This window comes from Salvelinus sp. IW2-2015, unplaced genomic scaffold (genome assembly GCF_002910315.2).
Source record: "Salvelinus sp. IW2-2015 unplaced genomic scaffold, ASM291031v2 Un_scaffold2440, whole genome shotgun sequence".
Taxonomy (NCBI): domain Eukaryota; kingdom Metazoa; phylum Chordata; class Actinopteri; order Salmoniformes; family Salmonidae; genus Salvelinus; species Salvelinus sp. IW2-2015.
Genome location: NW_019943761.1, coordinates 45,661 through 61,587, shown reverse-complemented (window position 1 = coordinate 61,587; position 15,927 = coordinate 45,661). Strand labels below are relative to the sequence as shown.

General features: G+C 42.2%; 2 protein-coding genes across 2 annotated transcripts; both read right to left on the bottom strand.

Moving 5' to 3' along the window:
- Positions 1-537: 537 nt before the first annotated feature.
- LOC112073971 (chromobox protein homolog 2) lies at positions 538-4,940 on the bottom strand. The gene is made up of 5 exons (XM_024141202.2): positions 4,797-4,940; positions 4,666-4,709; positions 3,281-3,346; positions 2,420-2,489; positions 538-2,323 (listed from the first exon to the last, which is right to left on the bottom strand). The coding sequence occupies exons 1-5, from the start codon at positions 4,866-4,868 to the stop codon at positions 887-889; spliced, it is 1,689 nt and encodes a 562-aa protein (XP_023996970.1). The 5' UTR covers positions 4,869-4,940; the 3' UTR covers positions 538-886.
- Positions 4,941-7,979: 3,039 nt separating this feature from the next.
- On the bottom strand, positions 7,980-13,352 carry LOC112073970 (ectonucleotide pyrophosphatase/phosphodiesterase family member 7). Its single transcript, XM_024141201.2, has 6 exons — positions 13,007-13,352; positions 12,380-12,525; positions 11,492-12,124; positions 9,777-10,005; positions 9,435-9,558; positions 7,980-8,593 (listed from the first exon to the last, which is right to left on the bottom strand). Exons 1-6 carry the CDS (start codon positions 13,251-13,253, stop codon positions 8,539-8,541), a joined length of 1,434 nt encoding a protein of 477 aa, XP_023996969.1. The 5' UTR covers positions 13,254-13,352; the 3' UTR covers positions 7,980-8,538.
- Between the last annotated feature and the right edge of the window lie 2,575 nt (positions 13,353-15,927).

Genomic DNA, 15,927 nt, shown 5'->3' with positions numbered 1-15,927 from the left:
CCTAGTGGGGTTGTGGGAGCACAGACCTGAAGGGAGAGGATTAACCTCGGCCAGTAACCGGTCTTATCTGAGCACTAAGGGAGAACAGAGATAGTGTATCTTCTTCCCTCGTACTCCTGCCTGGGTGGAATACTTCACTGATAGACTGACTGCACTGAGGAATTAAACTTATTTTCGACTGATGAGAACTTGGTCCTCAACGCAACACCAGGTTTGCCTTGCAAACTTCTTTGTTAATGTTATAGCTTCAAGAGCTCTTCCAGTAATTACAACATTTTCAAATCGAAAAATGTTGCCTAAGGAAATGTTGCTATTGTTTGTCCTTTCATTGGAATTTTACACTTCATATAAGACTACAGTGCTTTACACTAATGTGAATTGGCAAATTGAGTGTAATGGTCACAACATCTTATACTCGAGGGAGAAGAGAAAAAAAACAGTACTTCCAAGCTTGCCGTTCCAGAAGAACTTCGCAAGAATATTGAATACAAAATGAGAGCTGGATTAAACTAGAGGTAGCTACATTATAATGACATCCTTAAGAGTTGCATTACTACTTTGTAATCAAACAAGCTACCAATCTAGTTTACACCTGGCCCTGAATAGTTCCCTTAAGACAAAGCTTTCCTCCAGTTGATTAGCTTGTTTTGTTGCATGTGTACAATATATCARAAGTACATTKTYTTACTRACAGAGCAAAGCAAAAGAGTRWGTCTGCAGATTTCAGATTAAWACATTGTAGAGAAGGGGAAACTTCGCATCAYTGCAGTAAACCTATGTGCATTAACACTGCTCTAACTTATCTACTTCATTCAATACCCCACTTAAGGCCTCTGCTGTCTACTTTGCAGCCCCTTTGCTAGGCAGCTCAATTACCGGTGTTCAGTCAATAATTATGTATGTTGAAGAAGCCCACACTGGTTGGGGACTCCTTGACTGTGACAGTGACAAGGTTGGCAGTGACGTCAGTAACAAACACATGCTCGATCAGGCTGTGAGTGGGCTTCCAGTCCTGGCCGGTCTGGACTGAGATGGACAAGYCCTGACTGTTACTTGGRTAGGGRGAATCMTGGTCAGAGTCTGAGGTGCTCTCCTCACCRGTGCTCATCTCACTCAGGAGGACCTTGGCCTGCTTGCCACTGTCTTTGGAGGCAGATCTCTCCCGCTTGCCCAGGATGTCTCTGGCCTCTGCGGAGGGGTTCTGGACAATGCTCTTCTCAACCCTCCCTTGGGCCCTTGTTGTAGTCAGCCTCTCAGGCCTCTCTGCCGTGACACCCACTTCACTGGTCTCCTCAGCTTTGACCTTATCAACTCCAGGATGGTTCTTTCTGGGCTGTTGTCCACCAGGCGTGACAGGACTCTGTASAGGATTTTTCTCTTGACCATACTGACCAACTGTGTCTTTCCGTGCTGGGTTGGCGGTGCTTCGCAGGTTGGACACTGGCACGGTGCCATTGCCTGGAGTACCGTTGCCCGGTGTTGATTTGTTCACACTCTGCAGGTTTAGTGCCTGAAGGCTTGCAGCTTGGTTGGCAGGGCCTTTAGGAGTGGACAAGGGGGCAGCAGGTTTGTTATTGGGTACCTGCTGCASTGGTGTTTGCCCAGGGGCATCTGGTTTCTTCTGCCCATTGTGGGAACCCAGCTGTGGCTGAAAAGCTCCTTGCGGGTTGCCATTGCTGGTTGAGAGTTTGGAGTTATGCAAATTCAACGCTGCTACTCCAGGAGATTTGCTTGCAGTCGTTTTTAAGTTCAAACCTGCTCCACTGTCCACTTCAGAGACCGACAGTTTGAAGTCAGAAGCGTGACTCTTGCTCTGGTTGGATCTCTGGTTGAAAGAGAGAGAAGCTGAGGTATTTGACCGGCCTGCAGTGTTCATGGAGTTTTTAGTAGTCCCACCCTGGGCCAGGGAACATCTGCCCTGGACACTCAGAGGGCCTCTGCTGTTCAACCCCATGAAGGTGAAGCTGGCTGGGTGAAAGGGTTTCTTGATTCCACCTCGGAGGTCTGCAGGGGAGTCTTTGGCAACTGTCTTTATGATCTTGCGCTGGCCCTTGTTCTGTTGAATGGCCTTCATTTCTGCAGGCAGTGCTTTCCTGCCTCGCTTCTTCCTCGGGGGCTCCGGCTTGGCCACAACAATCTGTGCTTTCTTCTGAGGGACAGGGTGGAGCTCCCGTGTTCTGGGACCTGGCTTTGCCTTTCTATCGTTGTTATCATCGTCGTCATCATCCGATGAGGAGGAAGAGGAAGAAGATGACGATGATGAGCCAGACGAAGATGACGATGACGAAGAGCTGCTTGACTTTGACACTTCAGGCACAGTTTCCTGAAATGAGGAAGAGAGAAGTCATTTACATTATATTTATGACATTTTGGTAGAAAATACTTTTCACTATTTGTAAAGGTCTTGAGGAAAGCATACCACAACTTTTCGAGGTCTCCCCCTCGGCCTTTTCCCTCTCTTGCTGATCAGAATTTCCTTTTCTTGTTCACTGTAAAAACAATATATAGGAAACATTCTTCAGCAGTAGTTATGGTAGAAGTAGAGCAGGAGTCAAGGATACAGAGTGAGCACTTGAGTGTTTTGGAAACCATCTGAGGAGAGGGTATTCTATCACTAAACATATACACTGTGATCCAAGACTTGTAGCCTTCTTCTTGACAGAGACATATGGACTGTGTGTTCATGGCGAGACAGAATTTTTTACAAGTAACATCTCGTGAAGTATTGTCTGGTCTTGCAACGCCCAATGCTTGGCAAAAACAAATCAGAGGTTGCAATAAAAATCCCCAGATGCTCATCTGAAAACATTAGATACGCTTTCACTTTTGGAAATTTGGTTCCTGTTTTTGATCCACCCCCTCATTTCCTGCTGTATATGCTTTTAAATCATTGTTATCCTTCTACAAATGTATGTTAGCAAAGGAAAGTATACATTTGAAATTAAATGTTTTCCCTGCTTCAGTTTTAAGATTAACTGGCACTTATGACTCCTTTTATTTTACAAATGCATTATTTTATCCCTTACCAATATAAAATAATGTATTTTTATATCAAATGTATATTGAACAGAACGACCATCAAATAAAACTTGAAGGGTTGGGAAAACCTAAACTCATATCGATGTGTTTACAGCCTGAAAACACAGATTGTATGCCTATCTGTGGGCTCCACATTGGCTTGAATGGGGCACTATTAACCCCTGCTGGAGCATTTCAGAGGGCATTGCTTGGATATAGTGGATAGCTCACTCAGTGAGGTCCTGGGCAAATAGAAACTCACCTCTTGTTAAATGCAGCCAATAATCTTGGGTCAAGGATGTTCGTTTGGGGCTCCCAGCTATTGTGCCTGAAGCAAAAGGAAAATATGTCCATCAAAATACTAAAATCACTTAAAATGTCCATTGCATTACTTCTTGGTAAAAGTTGATGATACAAGTTAGTCAATGCACTGATTGGACCATAGTGTACCACTAATTAAATTTAGGCCTAGTGTAACCTAACCTAGTGACTAGAGACCTAGTATAACCTATACCCTAGTGACTGTGTAGAGATAAGAAGCCTAGTGTAACCTAACATAGTGATTAGAGAAAGGAGGCCTAGTGTAACCTAGTGTAGAGATAGGAGGCATATGCAAAGAGCTGTGAGTGGGAGGGTTAACCACATAGCAAAGGGGGAAGATAAGGAGAGAAGTTTATTTAAAGCCAAGTGTGCAGGATCTGCCGCCTTCACAGGAATCAGAGAATCTCAAGAGGGACAATACTGAGTTAATGTAGAAAGAGCTTGCAAATTGGCAAGCACATTATMATTTCCACCAGCCACGTCTTACCTGTTTATATCACAACAAGTAAATAACTGACCAAGTCGATGGCGCTGGCAGAATCCGACAGCAATGTGAGGATTTGGGTTAAGAACGGGGTGTGAGTGACAGGCAGAATGCCCATTGATGCTGGGATTAATAGCAACAATGAAACAGAAGGGACAAGGGAAAGGGCAACTGTGACAAGGACACGCTGGCAGCTGGAGCGCTCGAAAGGGGGGAAAGACGGATTTACGAAGATTCTATGTATACTACCGAGTCACGTTAGGCAATAAATAAACGATATAACATTATCATATACATTTAAACAACCATCACAAAAATTAGGCAAGTGTACCAACTGGACACTGTAGTTTGTGGGATGTGTTTGAGACTCGGCATACGTTTCCCAACCCAAACTTCTACCAACTCCTACTTGTAATTTATTTATCAATAAAGCATATAATATAAAGCTAGATTGATAAACCATTAGCTAGAGCTCCAGTAAGCGAGTGATCAAATATGAGTTTCTATAACCTAGTTTGTGTGGCCTAATTACTGAGAAAATGTCAAATAGACAAACCAGCAGATATTGAATACGAGAAACCAAAACCCTAAACGATCTGTTTGTTTTGCATAACTAACTAGGTTAATTTCCAAACCTTAAAACCAACAATAATAATAATAATAATAGTAGTAGGAGGCAAGCGTAAAACCATAATTTCTCGTTTTCACGTGCAGCATGTTTTCGAGCGAATTTAGGGAATGTATGAATCCTTTTACTACAACAGTGAAGTAAAAAGCGACACGTTGTTGTTGTTTTCATTGTTTGAGGCTGCACTCGCAGCTGCAGCACCACTTATACTTACTTGGATGACCATCCCCTCCACTTTACAAGAAACTCTAACTTCCCCTGCGAAAATAGAGAAGGGAAATGTTACCAAACTGTGGGCAGAAAATATTTTGGGATATGAGAAAATTATATATTACAACGTCTAACCTTTCTTAGTCGTTTGTTCAGGATGCATTCAGCGTCGAAAACCTGTTCTCCTACGGCGCTCAATTCCTCCATGTTCGCTGTTGCCTACTCTAGTATTTTATGAAAAGAATGGAAAAGAGGGCGGAAAGAAAACGCATTCTCGAAGCTTGTCCCTTGGCAGATACCGTCCCTGTAAACGTCACACCTCGACGTGTGACCAATCAAATCGTTTTCACATATTGTGGTCAAAAATGTTCTATTATATTGCCAAGATAATCGAGTGACCGCTCAAGCAATGGAACTACATGTCCTCAAAGATGGAAGGCGGGAGGGAGGAGGCCAGATCAGGTGAGAACATTCTAGCCAATGAAAGGGCAGATACGTGTCTGAACAACAATATAAAGTCGTTTTTTTGTTTTTTGTTTCCGAAATGCGACGTGCGTCCACATATATCAGCGAATTCCTAACAATATGAAACGTATAACAGATCAAATAAGCCTCATGTAACAAATTAGCAATTACATCTGTTGTTGACCACACTCTCTCATTGACCTCCATGCAAAAATGCCTCACTTCGTGGTCTGTTTCGTGGACAGATTTTGGGCGGAGTAAACTCTCTCCCTTCACCTTTTCCTCTCTGTTGTAGTTTATTGAGCGCCACAAAACCTAGCGGTCAAACAGGGAAATGGTTTCAATCATTTTTCCACCATTCATTTTTCCCATAGTGGATTTTAGAAACACTTAAAAATAAGGTCTGGCGTGACGTTTTGATAACCATATAAACTTCTCGGGCAAGGTGACTTTTATAAATATATTCGGCTCTATTCACTCTCAGATTCTGAAAATTATTGCATCATGCAATACTACAATGCCCTGCAAGCTCCGTCATCTCTAGCTTGACACCTTGTCTAACAGAAGTTTAGCCAATTTATTCATTACTACATTTAGCCAACATTAGATAGTTAATCCCGAGATTCTTACCTTTGCCTCGATTCGGCAGTCTCGTCCAGATCATCATGGCATTTGTAGCTAATTATCATTTCATTTTTGTGGGGTAAATACAGGCGAATGTATTGATAAAAGTCACCTTGTCCAAGAGAGATTTACATGGTTATCAAAATGTCACGCCAGGGTAAGCCTACACAAAACATAGCCCTTATTTTAAGTGTTACTAAAACCCCCTATGGGGAAAAAATGAATGGTGGAAAAATGATTGGACCCATTTCCCTGTTTGACCGCTAGGTTTTATGGGTATAATGACTCATACTGTGGTACTCTATTGGATTTTTCCCTGGAAAATATGTTACTGAAAGCCTTGTATGAAAAATAAAACAGTTGCTTACCTTTCCCCCCCATACCCAATACCTTTTCTATTATTTAAAATGGAAGGCCTTTAGTCAGGCCTGTTACTTTATTGTAATTGTATTACTCTTCTGGTAATGTTCACTAGCATAATGATGACCTGTAATGATAGTTTGTCATAATTTACAGTATAATTTAAAAAGTTAAAATGCAGAATTTCTATGTAATTTCCTATTAACTTAGATAATTATCTTGTCACGTGTGGTATTTTCACATATTCAAAAAATATATCTGTAAGGTCATGTCAAGAAATACAGTACTGTGCAAAAGTTTTAGGCAGGTGTGAAAAAATGCTGTAAAGTAAGAATGCTTTCAAAAATAGACATGTTAATAGATAATATTTATCAATTAACAAAATGCAAAGTGAGTGAACAGAAGAAAAATCTAAATCAAATCCATATTTGGTGTGACAACCCTTTGCCTTCAAAACAGCATCAATTCTTCTAGGTACACTTGCACAAAGTCAGGGATTTTGTAGACATATAGTCAGATGTATTATTAAACAATTATACCAAACAGGTGCTAATGACCATCAATTCAATATGTAGGTTGAAACACAATCATTAACTGAAACAGAAACAGCTGTGTAGGAGGAATAAAACTGGGTGAGGAACAGCCAAGCTCAGCTAACCAGGTGAGATTGCTGAAGACATACACCATGGCAAGACTGAGCACAGCAACAAGACACAAGGTATTTATACTGCATCAGCAAGGTTTCTCCCAGGCAGACATTTCAAGGCAGACAGGGGTTTTCAGATGTGCTGTCCAAACTCTTTTGAAGAACACAAAGAAACGGGCAACGTTGAGGACCGTAGAGGYAGTGGTCAGCCAAGGAAACTTACTGCAGCCGATGAAAAACACATCATGCTTACTTCCCGTCGCAATCGGAAGATATCCAGCAGTGCCATCAGCTCAGAATTGGCAGAAAAGTGGGACCCTAGTGCACCCACCTACTGTCTGGAGAAGTCTGGTCAGAAGTGGCCTTCATGGAAGATTTGCAGCCAAAAAGCCATTCCTCCGACGTGGAAACAAGGCCAAGTGACTCAACTATGCACGAAAACACAGGAACTGGGGTGCAGAAAAATGGCAGCAGGGTTTCTGGACTGAGTCAAAATTTGAAATATTTGGCTGTAGCAGAAGGCAGTTTGTTCGCTGAAGGGCTGGAGAGCGCTACGCAAATGAGTGTCTGCAGGCAACAGTGAAGCATGGTGGAGATTTCTTGCAAGTTTGGAGCTTCATTTCTGCAAATGGAGTTGGATTTGGTCAGAATTAATGATCTCCTTAATGCTGAGAAGTACAGGCAGATACTTATCCATCATGCAATACCATCAGGGAGGCATCTGATTGGCCCCAAATGTATTCTGCAGCATGACAACGACCCCGAACACACAGTTCTTAACGAATTTCACTATCTTCAGCGTGAAGGAGTCCTGGAAGTGATGGTATGGCCCCCACAAAGCCCTGATCTCAACATCGAGTCTATCTGTGATTACATGAAGTGCGAGAAGCACCTGAGGCTGCCTAAATCCACAGAACTGTGGTTAGTTCTCCAAGACGTTTGGGCCAACCTACCTGCCAAGTTCCTTCAAACTGTCTGCAATTGTACCTAGAAGAATTTATGCTGTTTTGAAGAGAAAGGGTGGTCACACCAAATATTAATTTGATGCAGATTTTTCTTCTCTTCAGTCACTTTGCATTTTGTTAATTGATAAATATAAATGAACATGTATATTTTTGAAAGCATTCTTAACAGCATTTTTTTCACACCTGCCTAAAACTTTGGAACAGTGTTAATGTACAGGATTTTTTCCCCTAACAAAGGACCTATTCAGACTCTTGAAAGGTATTTCCATTCCTTTATTTATATAACTTATTTATACAGAAACCTATAGGTTCACTGCACTCACTCACTGCCATCCAGAACAAAACCACAAACAATTATTTTGTTAGTTGACAGGATTTTGRAAAATATTACTTGTTTAATTATAAATCCATTTCTGATTTCCAACTTTCATATAATGCATGTCTGCACTGATGTCAGAGTATACAACTTGTCACTTTTTGAACTGGTTTTGTCCAGTGACTTAGTTTCAGATAATGTGTTCTTTTACTGTAGCTGTAGTCTACTGATCTCATCAGTGTATCATGGCACCAATCATTGTTTAGAGAAYACATCCTTTTAGAAAATGTSTAAAGCATAAGTTGTCCCAGGTGGYATGGTGACTGTAGGGGCTTACATTCGCAAGGAAAAAACCTCTCCGATCAGTCTGCAGGGTGTCAGTCTCAACATGGAGGGGATGCACTAGTCTGTGATAAGGTGGTTTTTAGGGAGTATGTCCAAAATATCATAAGTAGTGACGTCCCTTTGTTTATCCATTTCAGATTTCACTTGGGGTGCAGTTTAAAGGGCAGTTTGAGTCACTTCCTTTCCCCCTGGAAGCACTGACTTCTCAGAGCTGAAACATAGTAAAAAATGATGTGTTCTGAATAATTGGGAAGAAGTTATGTTGACACAGGGTTATCATAGTTCTCTAAAATGTACATTTCACATTCAGTGTGAGGACTAAACCAATGACATGTTTAAATCATTAAAACCCAAACATGAATGTTTACAGAATTTAAAACTTTATGTAGCTTATCTGCACCATGTTATCCAACTAGGCCTCTGCAGAGTCAGTATCCCGCTGACTACAATCAGCAACAGGACGTGAACAGATTGAGATCAATCCGGAGCTCAGCCAGCATGCCAAACAAACGTCTGTCCCTAATTGACAGCCCATATCTACCCTGACCATCAAGTGTATTAACAGACAGAGCACTTGACTTGTTGTTTTTATTTTTTACCCCTGACAGATTGTTTCCACCGTTTGACTCGTTCAGTTTGTTTACCTGTCTCTAGGAATGACACCTTTAACTATAGAAAGCTTCCAATCAGTCCATTATCGTCTTGAGTTATGGCAGAGGAAGAAACCGTGACAGAAGCTGAGAGACTGACGGAATCCAACATTGGCAGTAAACAAAATAAATTAAGCATTTAAAGCAAAGTTGTTTGCAACTCTGTACTTGCCAGTGGGCAAAWATCCTTCTGCTTGTTTATTTTAATACTGTATGTTTGAGGTATCAGTTGCCTTTTAACCATTAGGAGAATGAAACATATCTGTGGTTAGTCAATTTCTATATTTTTCTCTTATTACATGCTTAGGTACATTGCACMCATTTCTATATATCAGATTGTGCAGGCAAGTATTCACATTTTCCAATTCCCATTGATTTGTATAAATATTCAGACATACATACCTTCTATCATTATTCTCCTTCTTCAATGCATTAAACGACACAACCGCTATGAAGACCACAACAAGAAATCCAGCCACTGCTGCCAATCCAACAAAGATATTTGATTTTATGTCCTGACGGAGGTCTGAAATACGAGACGTAATGCAAATGTAATGTCATTTGATTTGTGTACATGGATGTCAATGACAGACATGATTAATCTAATTTCTATTCAATTTTGTAATTTATGTTGCATATTGGTACATTCTATATACATTGCGTTAGACAATAGATTACTTTGGCTGTGTAATGAAGGAGCAGGTGTAATACACTTTTTGGGTCATTAGCCTGATATAAACTTACCCTCTGTGGCAGAGACCAGCATGTGTTTTGTGGCATCCAGGTGGCCATCATTGGGATCAGGCTTGATGCCCAGTATGTGACACATCAAGGGGTATATGTTCACTGTCTCAAAGGGGCCCACCTCCAGGTTCTTTTGGAACACTGGCCCCACAGCCCTGAAGAAGGGCTTCATGTCCATTTCTTCGTTGTCAAAGCCATGCTCCCCCGCGTTGAACTGCACTGGGAGGAACTGTAGAGACAAAGAACCAAGAAGAGTCAGGGTGATCAAATCTGTAGGAGTCCATTTAGAGTAGGAGAGGTGAATGATCAGAATGTTGCAATTCATATTGATCATCATAATGGGAAGCCTGAAGTCCAACTTGTCTTTCTATGATGTACTCTCAACTGGACAGCAGAGGGAGATGTTGACCAACTGAAGGAAAGGGTTGCTTGAGCAACCATTACATCTACTCAGTGCTTATAAGAACAGAAACGGGCGAATTTCCCTGTTCTCCATTATTAGACGCATACTGTTAAAATKACTAACAGTCAATCAGGTTAAGAGGGAATCCTTTCATAAACTAAGGAGGCCTAAACATCACATAGTTCCTTTGGTCATTTAGGACAACTACTTTGATCATGAAATGGATATTACGATGGATTGTATGAACAGCAAGCGATACAGTTATACGGACACTTTTTAAATCTTCACTTTGTTCACAGAAAATACACTGATATATTTAGATACACAGGGAGAAGGTAGGCTAATTACCATAGATATTATGTAACCCTTCTCTGAACATGCATAACATTTGCTTTGATAAAACTGAGAGGAGAATCTTTTGAAATGTCTAAATAAAGGGTCCGTAAACAGGAGATAACACAAGAGGGTCAAATACGCTGAACTTATGTTTTTGATAATCAGACTGAAGATCAACTGAACTCCACCACATACCCTCACTGGAACCACAGCCTTCAATGAGTTTATATGCGTTCAGGTGTAATCACTTCCTCTGATGGGTTACTGTCAGTATAGCATTTGAAGACATTTGTAATTGAGCTATTTCTGTTTTACAGTATGTTGATGTGTAGTGGCCATCTCTCGTATGCAAAAATGAGAATCAGATTTTTTTATGATTTAGTATCACTCAATGGAGTGATGTAGCACTTTCAGTGGTGAAGTTGCAGGCAGCAGGGTTGAGCCAAATGTAAATGCTATTGTTGAATTTTGTGGCATGAATATCTTCATGAAGCATTAGAGAGCTCTGCATGCCATCAGCCAAACCTGCATTATCCTGGGAAGGTGGTAATGCACTTGATTCAAATTGTGATGTATTAAGATTAGAGTTGAATTCCTTATTTCCGGTCTAAAAGATTCCATTTTCTCCATCGCTACAAACCAAATTCACTTGGTAATTCCTTCAATATTTGTAGTCCATTGAAATATGGCATGTTATCAGAAATCACATAATGCATGCAGGGGGATGCATGAGGTTGTGCCATACTGTACTGTACATTATAGAAGTTATAAAATATTCTAGATGCCTAAAGATATACTGTATATGGTTATTTTTAAACCAGCTTCTTTGCTCATACTATGTTCACTGAGGCCAATCCTCTAATCAGTAATTCACATTAAAGCATGGAATTGGAAAGTCTACAACAATATGCATGTTTAGTCTCTGTTTAAGCGAACTACTATTACTAAATACTATAGAGACATGCTATGAACCCACCCCGTTAATGACATATCCAGGGTCAGAGAAGAGAATGATGGGTAGGATGCGGTTGTTATTAGCAAAGTGAAGGCGCTTGGGCATCTCCTCCTTCTTGAAGACATGAAGGTGAGGGTGCGCCCCCTTCAGGGCGTTGTAGACCTTATCCAGCATGCCCTTCTTGGGAAGCAGCATCCCAGAGGGCCCAAAGTCCACCAGGTGAAAGGCTATATCTCTGAAGGAGAATCCGGGGATCCTGGAAAGCGTGATCTCCTTCACCAAGCCGTTGCGGTACACATTGCTCATCCCATGGTCAGCGGTGATGATGATGTTGAGACTATCGGCAAGTCCGTTTTGTTCAGCCAAGCTGCGGATGTAGCCCACTGTTCTGTCCACCTGCTTGACCATCTCCCTCCGCTCAGGGGAATCAGGCCCGTATTTGTGGCCTGTGCCATCAGGCTCCCCAAAATACAGTGACACAAAGTCCAGGTCCATCTCACTGAACCAGGTGCCCATCACCTTCTCTACGTTCTCTTGCCATTTTGTCTCGTTTTTGTAGTCATAAAACCGTGGTTCCACTTCCTTCACTGTCTGCGTCTCTCCCTGGTAGGTGGATTGCGTGCCAGGAAAGTGAAGAGAGCCAGCCCTCAGACCCTGAATAGACAAAATGGGGATGAAGAGAGGTGTCACGCACGCACGCGCACACACACACACACACACACACACACCGTCTTACACACACACAGTCTTACAAACAACACTCACACACACCGTACATGCATATATGCACAGACATTTAAATGGCTACCCAGACTATTTGCATTGACATAACATTTGATTTGATTTGTATTAATGTAAAGCAAATGCAGGAATGATTTAAGATGAAGGTGCATCTTAAATCATTCTGACCTGTCTCTGGGCTGTGATCCAGATGGGTAGAGTGCCGTTGTCCCACCACTCATTCTTAAACTGGGTAGCATAGTAAGGCAGTTTCTCACTGGTGGTGATGTTGAACCACATGTTGTGGATCACCCCATGGTTTTCAATGTAGCGCCCTGAAAAGAGTCACTGTCAATCTTTCAATATTCAGTCTGCCACATTCACATGACAAATTCTATCAACTTTATAGCCTGTGAGTGCCATGGCGCTTCATGGACAAGGTCTTACGACCGACACTGGAGATTAAAGGAATTTAATTTCAAGGAAGTTAAATTTCTTTTAAACTGGCACTGATGATTCAAGAGTCAAAAATGAGAATTTCTGTCAAGGAAAATAGAAATTCCTCCTTCAGCCTTCCCAACATAATCATCTTACTCAACTCTGAAAGCTGCTGGACCCTGGGACATTGAATTACAGTTAATTCCTTTTTTCCAGTCACATTCACAATTCTTATAAACTAAACTGGGAATGACTTGTGATCCAATAATTGGAGAAAAAAAGGACCACCATGACATGAACATGAACCTCCACAGAATCACTGCTCTCTTGGAGCCTGTAGAAAAGGGTTGTGCCTGGGTATCGATCTACAGAAGGTACCTGTTAGGAGGGTGAAATGTGTGGGACTGGTGATGGTGAGGTAAGGTGGGGTCACATATCTGGCCTTGACCCCGTCTTTGGCCATTGTGTCCAGATTCGGCGTGTCCACATCGCGGTCGTAGTCCCACCTGAAGCCATCGAAGGAGACGAGCAGTACTTTATGCTGGCCTTTGGTGCTGTATCTATCCAGCGGTACACCTGAAGAGAACGCGGCCAACAGGAGGCAGAGACTCACTGTCCACAACATAGTGGGTATGACACAGAGCTGAGTCTGTCACTTTACTCCGATCCTTGGGTATGCAGGCTGTTGCTATACACCAACTCCAGCACCTCACGGTTAAAGCCTTAAAGCCCCTCCCCTTCCCATTACACCTGAGCACATTTCCCTTCCCTGTGCCAGCAGCATGTGATCAAAGTTTCATCTTAGCTGATCATATAGTATCTAGTTGATAAGATGGATGTTTGCTCAGCACATTTATGCATGGTGCTTGATTATGCTTTTATGTACTGTGTAATTACCATCCAATGTTTGTTCCTGTGCTTCTATAGGAACTCTMTTTTATTGTGATTGCAAGATATTAAATCAGTGTTGTAAACAAGACTGTCCGCTTGGCTGTTATGTTCATGGACTTTGTCTGCCTGTCCGTTAATCCATTTTGTCTGCCCGTCTGTCTGTCCGTTTGTCCATCCGTATTTCTGAGTTTCTAGTGAATAATTGACAAAGGGGAATGACACGTATGGATTTCACCTTGAGTGTGGATGGTACATGATCGATCTGACGCCTAGAAAATTGAGAAGAAAATGAGAGGATGTACCTCTTCATTAGTGAACTCTAGTCTCTAGGGAAACCGTAACCTGATAGTATTTACTATTTAGTTTAGTATTTTATTAGCATCCCCGTTAGCTACTGCTAAAGCAGTGGCTACACTTCCTGGAGTCCAAACAAAACATAAAACATGACATAATACATAACCTTAATAGACAAGAACAGCACAAGGACAGAACTATCCTAATCTAATAGCAACCTTGAATCCTGATATCCTGATCTCACAGAACTAGGGTGTATACTAAGTAGCTGGTTTGATGAGTTAGCCAGGTAACTTTCTATGGCAATGAATGCTTCAGAACCTTCCTTCTCTAGGGAGGCTAATGCTGCGTTTAGATGGTACGAGGTAGACAGCAAACCAGATGTCATTGTTTTCAATGAGAGCATGACGTTAAATGCTGTCCCTCGTCTAAACGCAGCATAACTTAGGCTAATGCTGCGTTTAGACGGGGTACGCAAAAACCGTCATACCCGTCGGCATAGCGGGACAAGAAAGCAAGAAAGATGCTGACGGCAAAAGCAAGCCAGCACGACGGTATGCGTTGCTATGATGATTTCACTAAACAGACAGTTAGAAAACAAAGCTACGGCAGACTGCAAAAGTCTGAACTTTGGCGGCAAGTCCCGTCTACCGTGGCGGCTGACGGCATTCACCGCCAGGCTCAGCGGTATTTACCGTCATGCTCTTATTGAAAACAATGACATTTGGTTTGCCATCTTCCATGTAAACCTCGGCATATCTCAGTTAATCCTGAATGAAGAGTCTGAGTCGCTAGTTGAGGACCAATGAAATCAGATTGCCACCCTCTTGCAAACATTGCGTAATTATTCCCTTCATTTGAGGATGATGACCGATTCAATATTTGATTTATAATAAAAAAATTGTGTTCAAAAAGTTATATTAAAATACCTATGACATTACATATTTATTAAGGACAGCATGCATTTGAAAGTTCACAAGCAGTAAAACTTTTGTATGACGTTGTACAATTATTTTATCGATAGAAGTGGGGAAAAAGATGCTGTGTGCATTGATATGCACACCAACGCACATCAAATCAAATGTTATTGGTCACATACACATATTTAGCGGATRTTATTGCGGGTGTAGCGAAATGCTTGTGTTCCTAGCTCCAACAGTGCAGTAGTATCTAACAGTTCACAACAATACACACTCATCTAAAAGTAAAAGAATGGAATTAAGAAATATATAAATATTAGGACGAGCAATGTCGGAGTGGCATTGACTAAAAGTTTGCCCCCGGTGATGCGTTGTGCAGACCTCACCACCCTCTGGAGAACCCTGCGGTTGCGGGCGGTGCTGTTGCCGTACTAGGCGGTGATACTGCCAGACAGTATGCTCTCAGTTGTGTATCTGTAAAAGTTTGTGAGGGTCTTAGGGGCCAAGACAAATTTCTTCAGCCTCCTGAGGTTGAAGAGGCGCTGTTGCGCCTTCTTYACCACACTGTCTGTGTGGGTGGACCATTTCAGATTGTCAGTGATGTGTACGCCRAGGAACTTGAAGCTTTTCATCTTCTGCACTGCTGTCCCGTCGATGTGGATAGGGGAGTGCTCCCTCTGCTGTTTCCTGAAGTCCACGATCAGCTCTTTCATTTTGTTGATGTTGAGAGGTTATTTTCCTGGCACCACTCCGCCAGGGCCCTCACCTCCTCCCTGTATGCTGTCTCATCATTGTTGGTAATCAAGCTTACTACTATTGTGTCCTCTGCAAACTTGATGATTGAGTTGGAGGCGTGCGTGGCCACGCAGTTATGGGTGAACAGAGAGTACAGGAGAGGGCTGAGCACGCACCCTTGTGGGGTCCCTGTGTTGAGGATCAGCAAAGTGGAGATGTTGTGTCCTACCTTCACATCCTGGCGGCCGCCCGTCAGGAAGTCCAGGACGCAGTTGCACAGGGTGGGTTTCAGGCCCAGGGCCCCAAGCTTAATGATGAGCTTGGAGGGTAGGTACTATGGTGTTGAAGGCTGAGCTATAGTCAATGAACAGCATTCTTACATAGGTATTCCTCTTGTCCAGATGGGATAGGGCAGTGTGCAGTGCGATGGCGATTGCATCATCTGTGGATCTGTTGGAG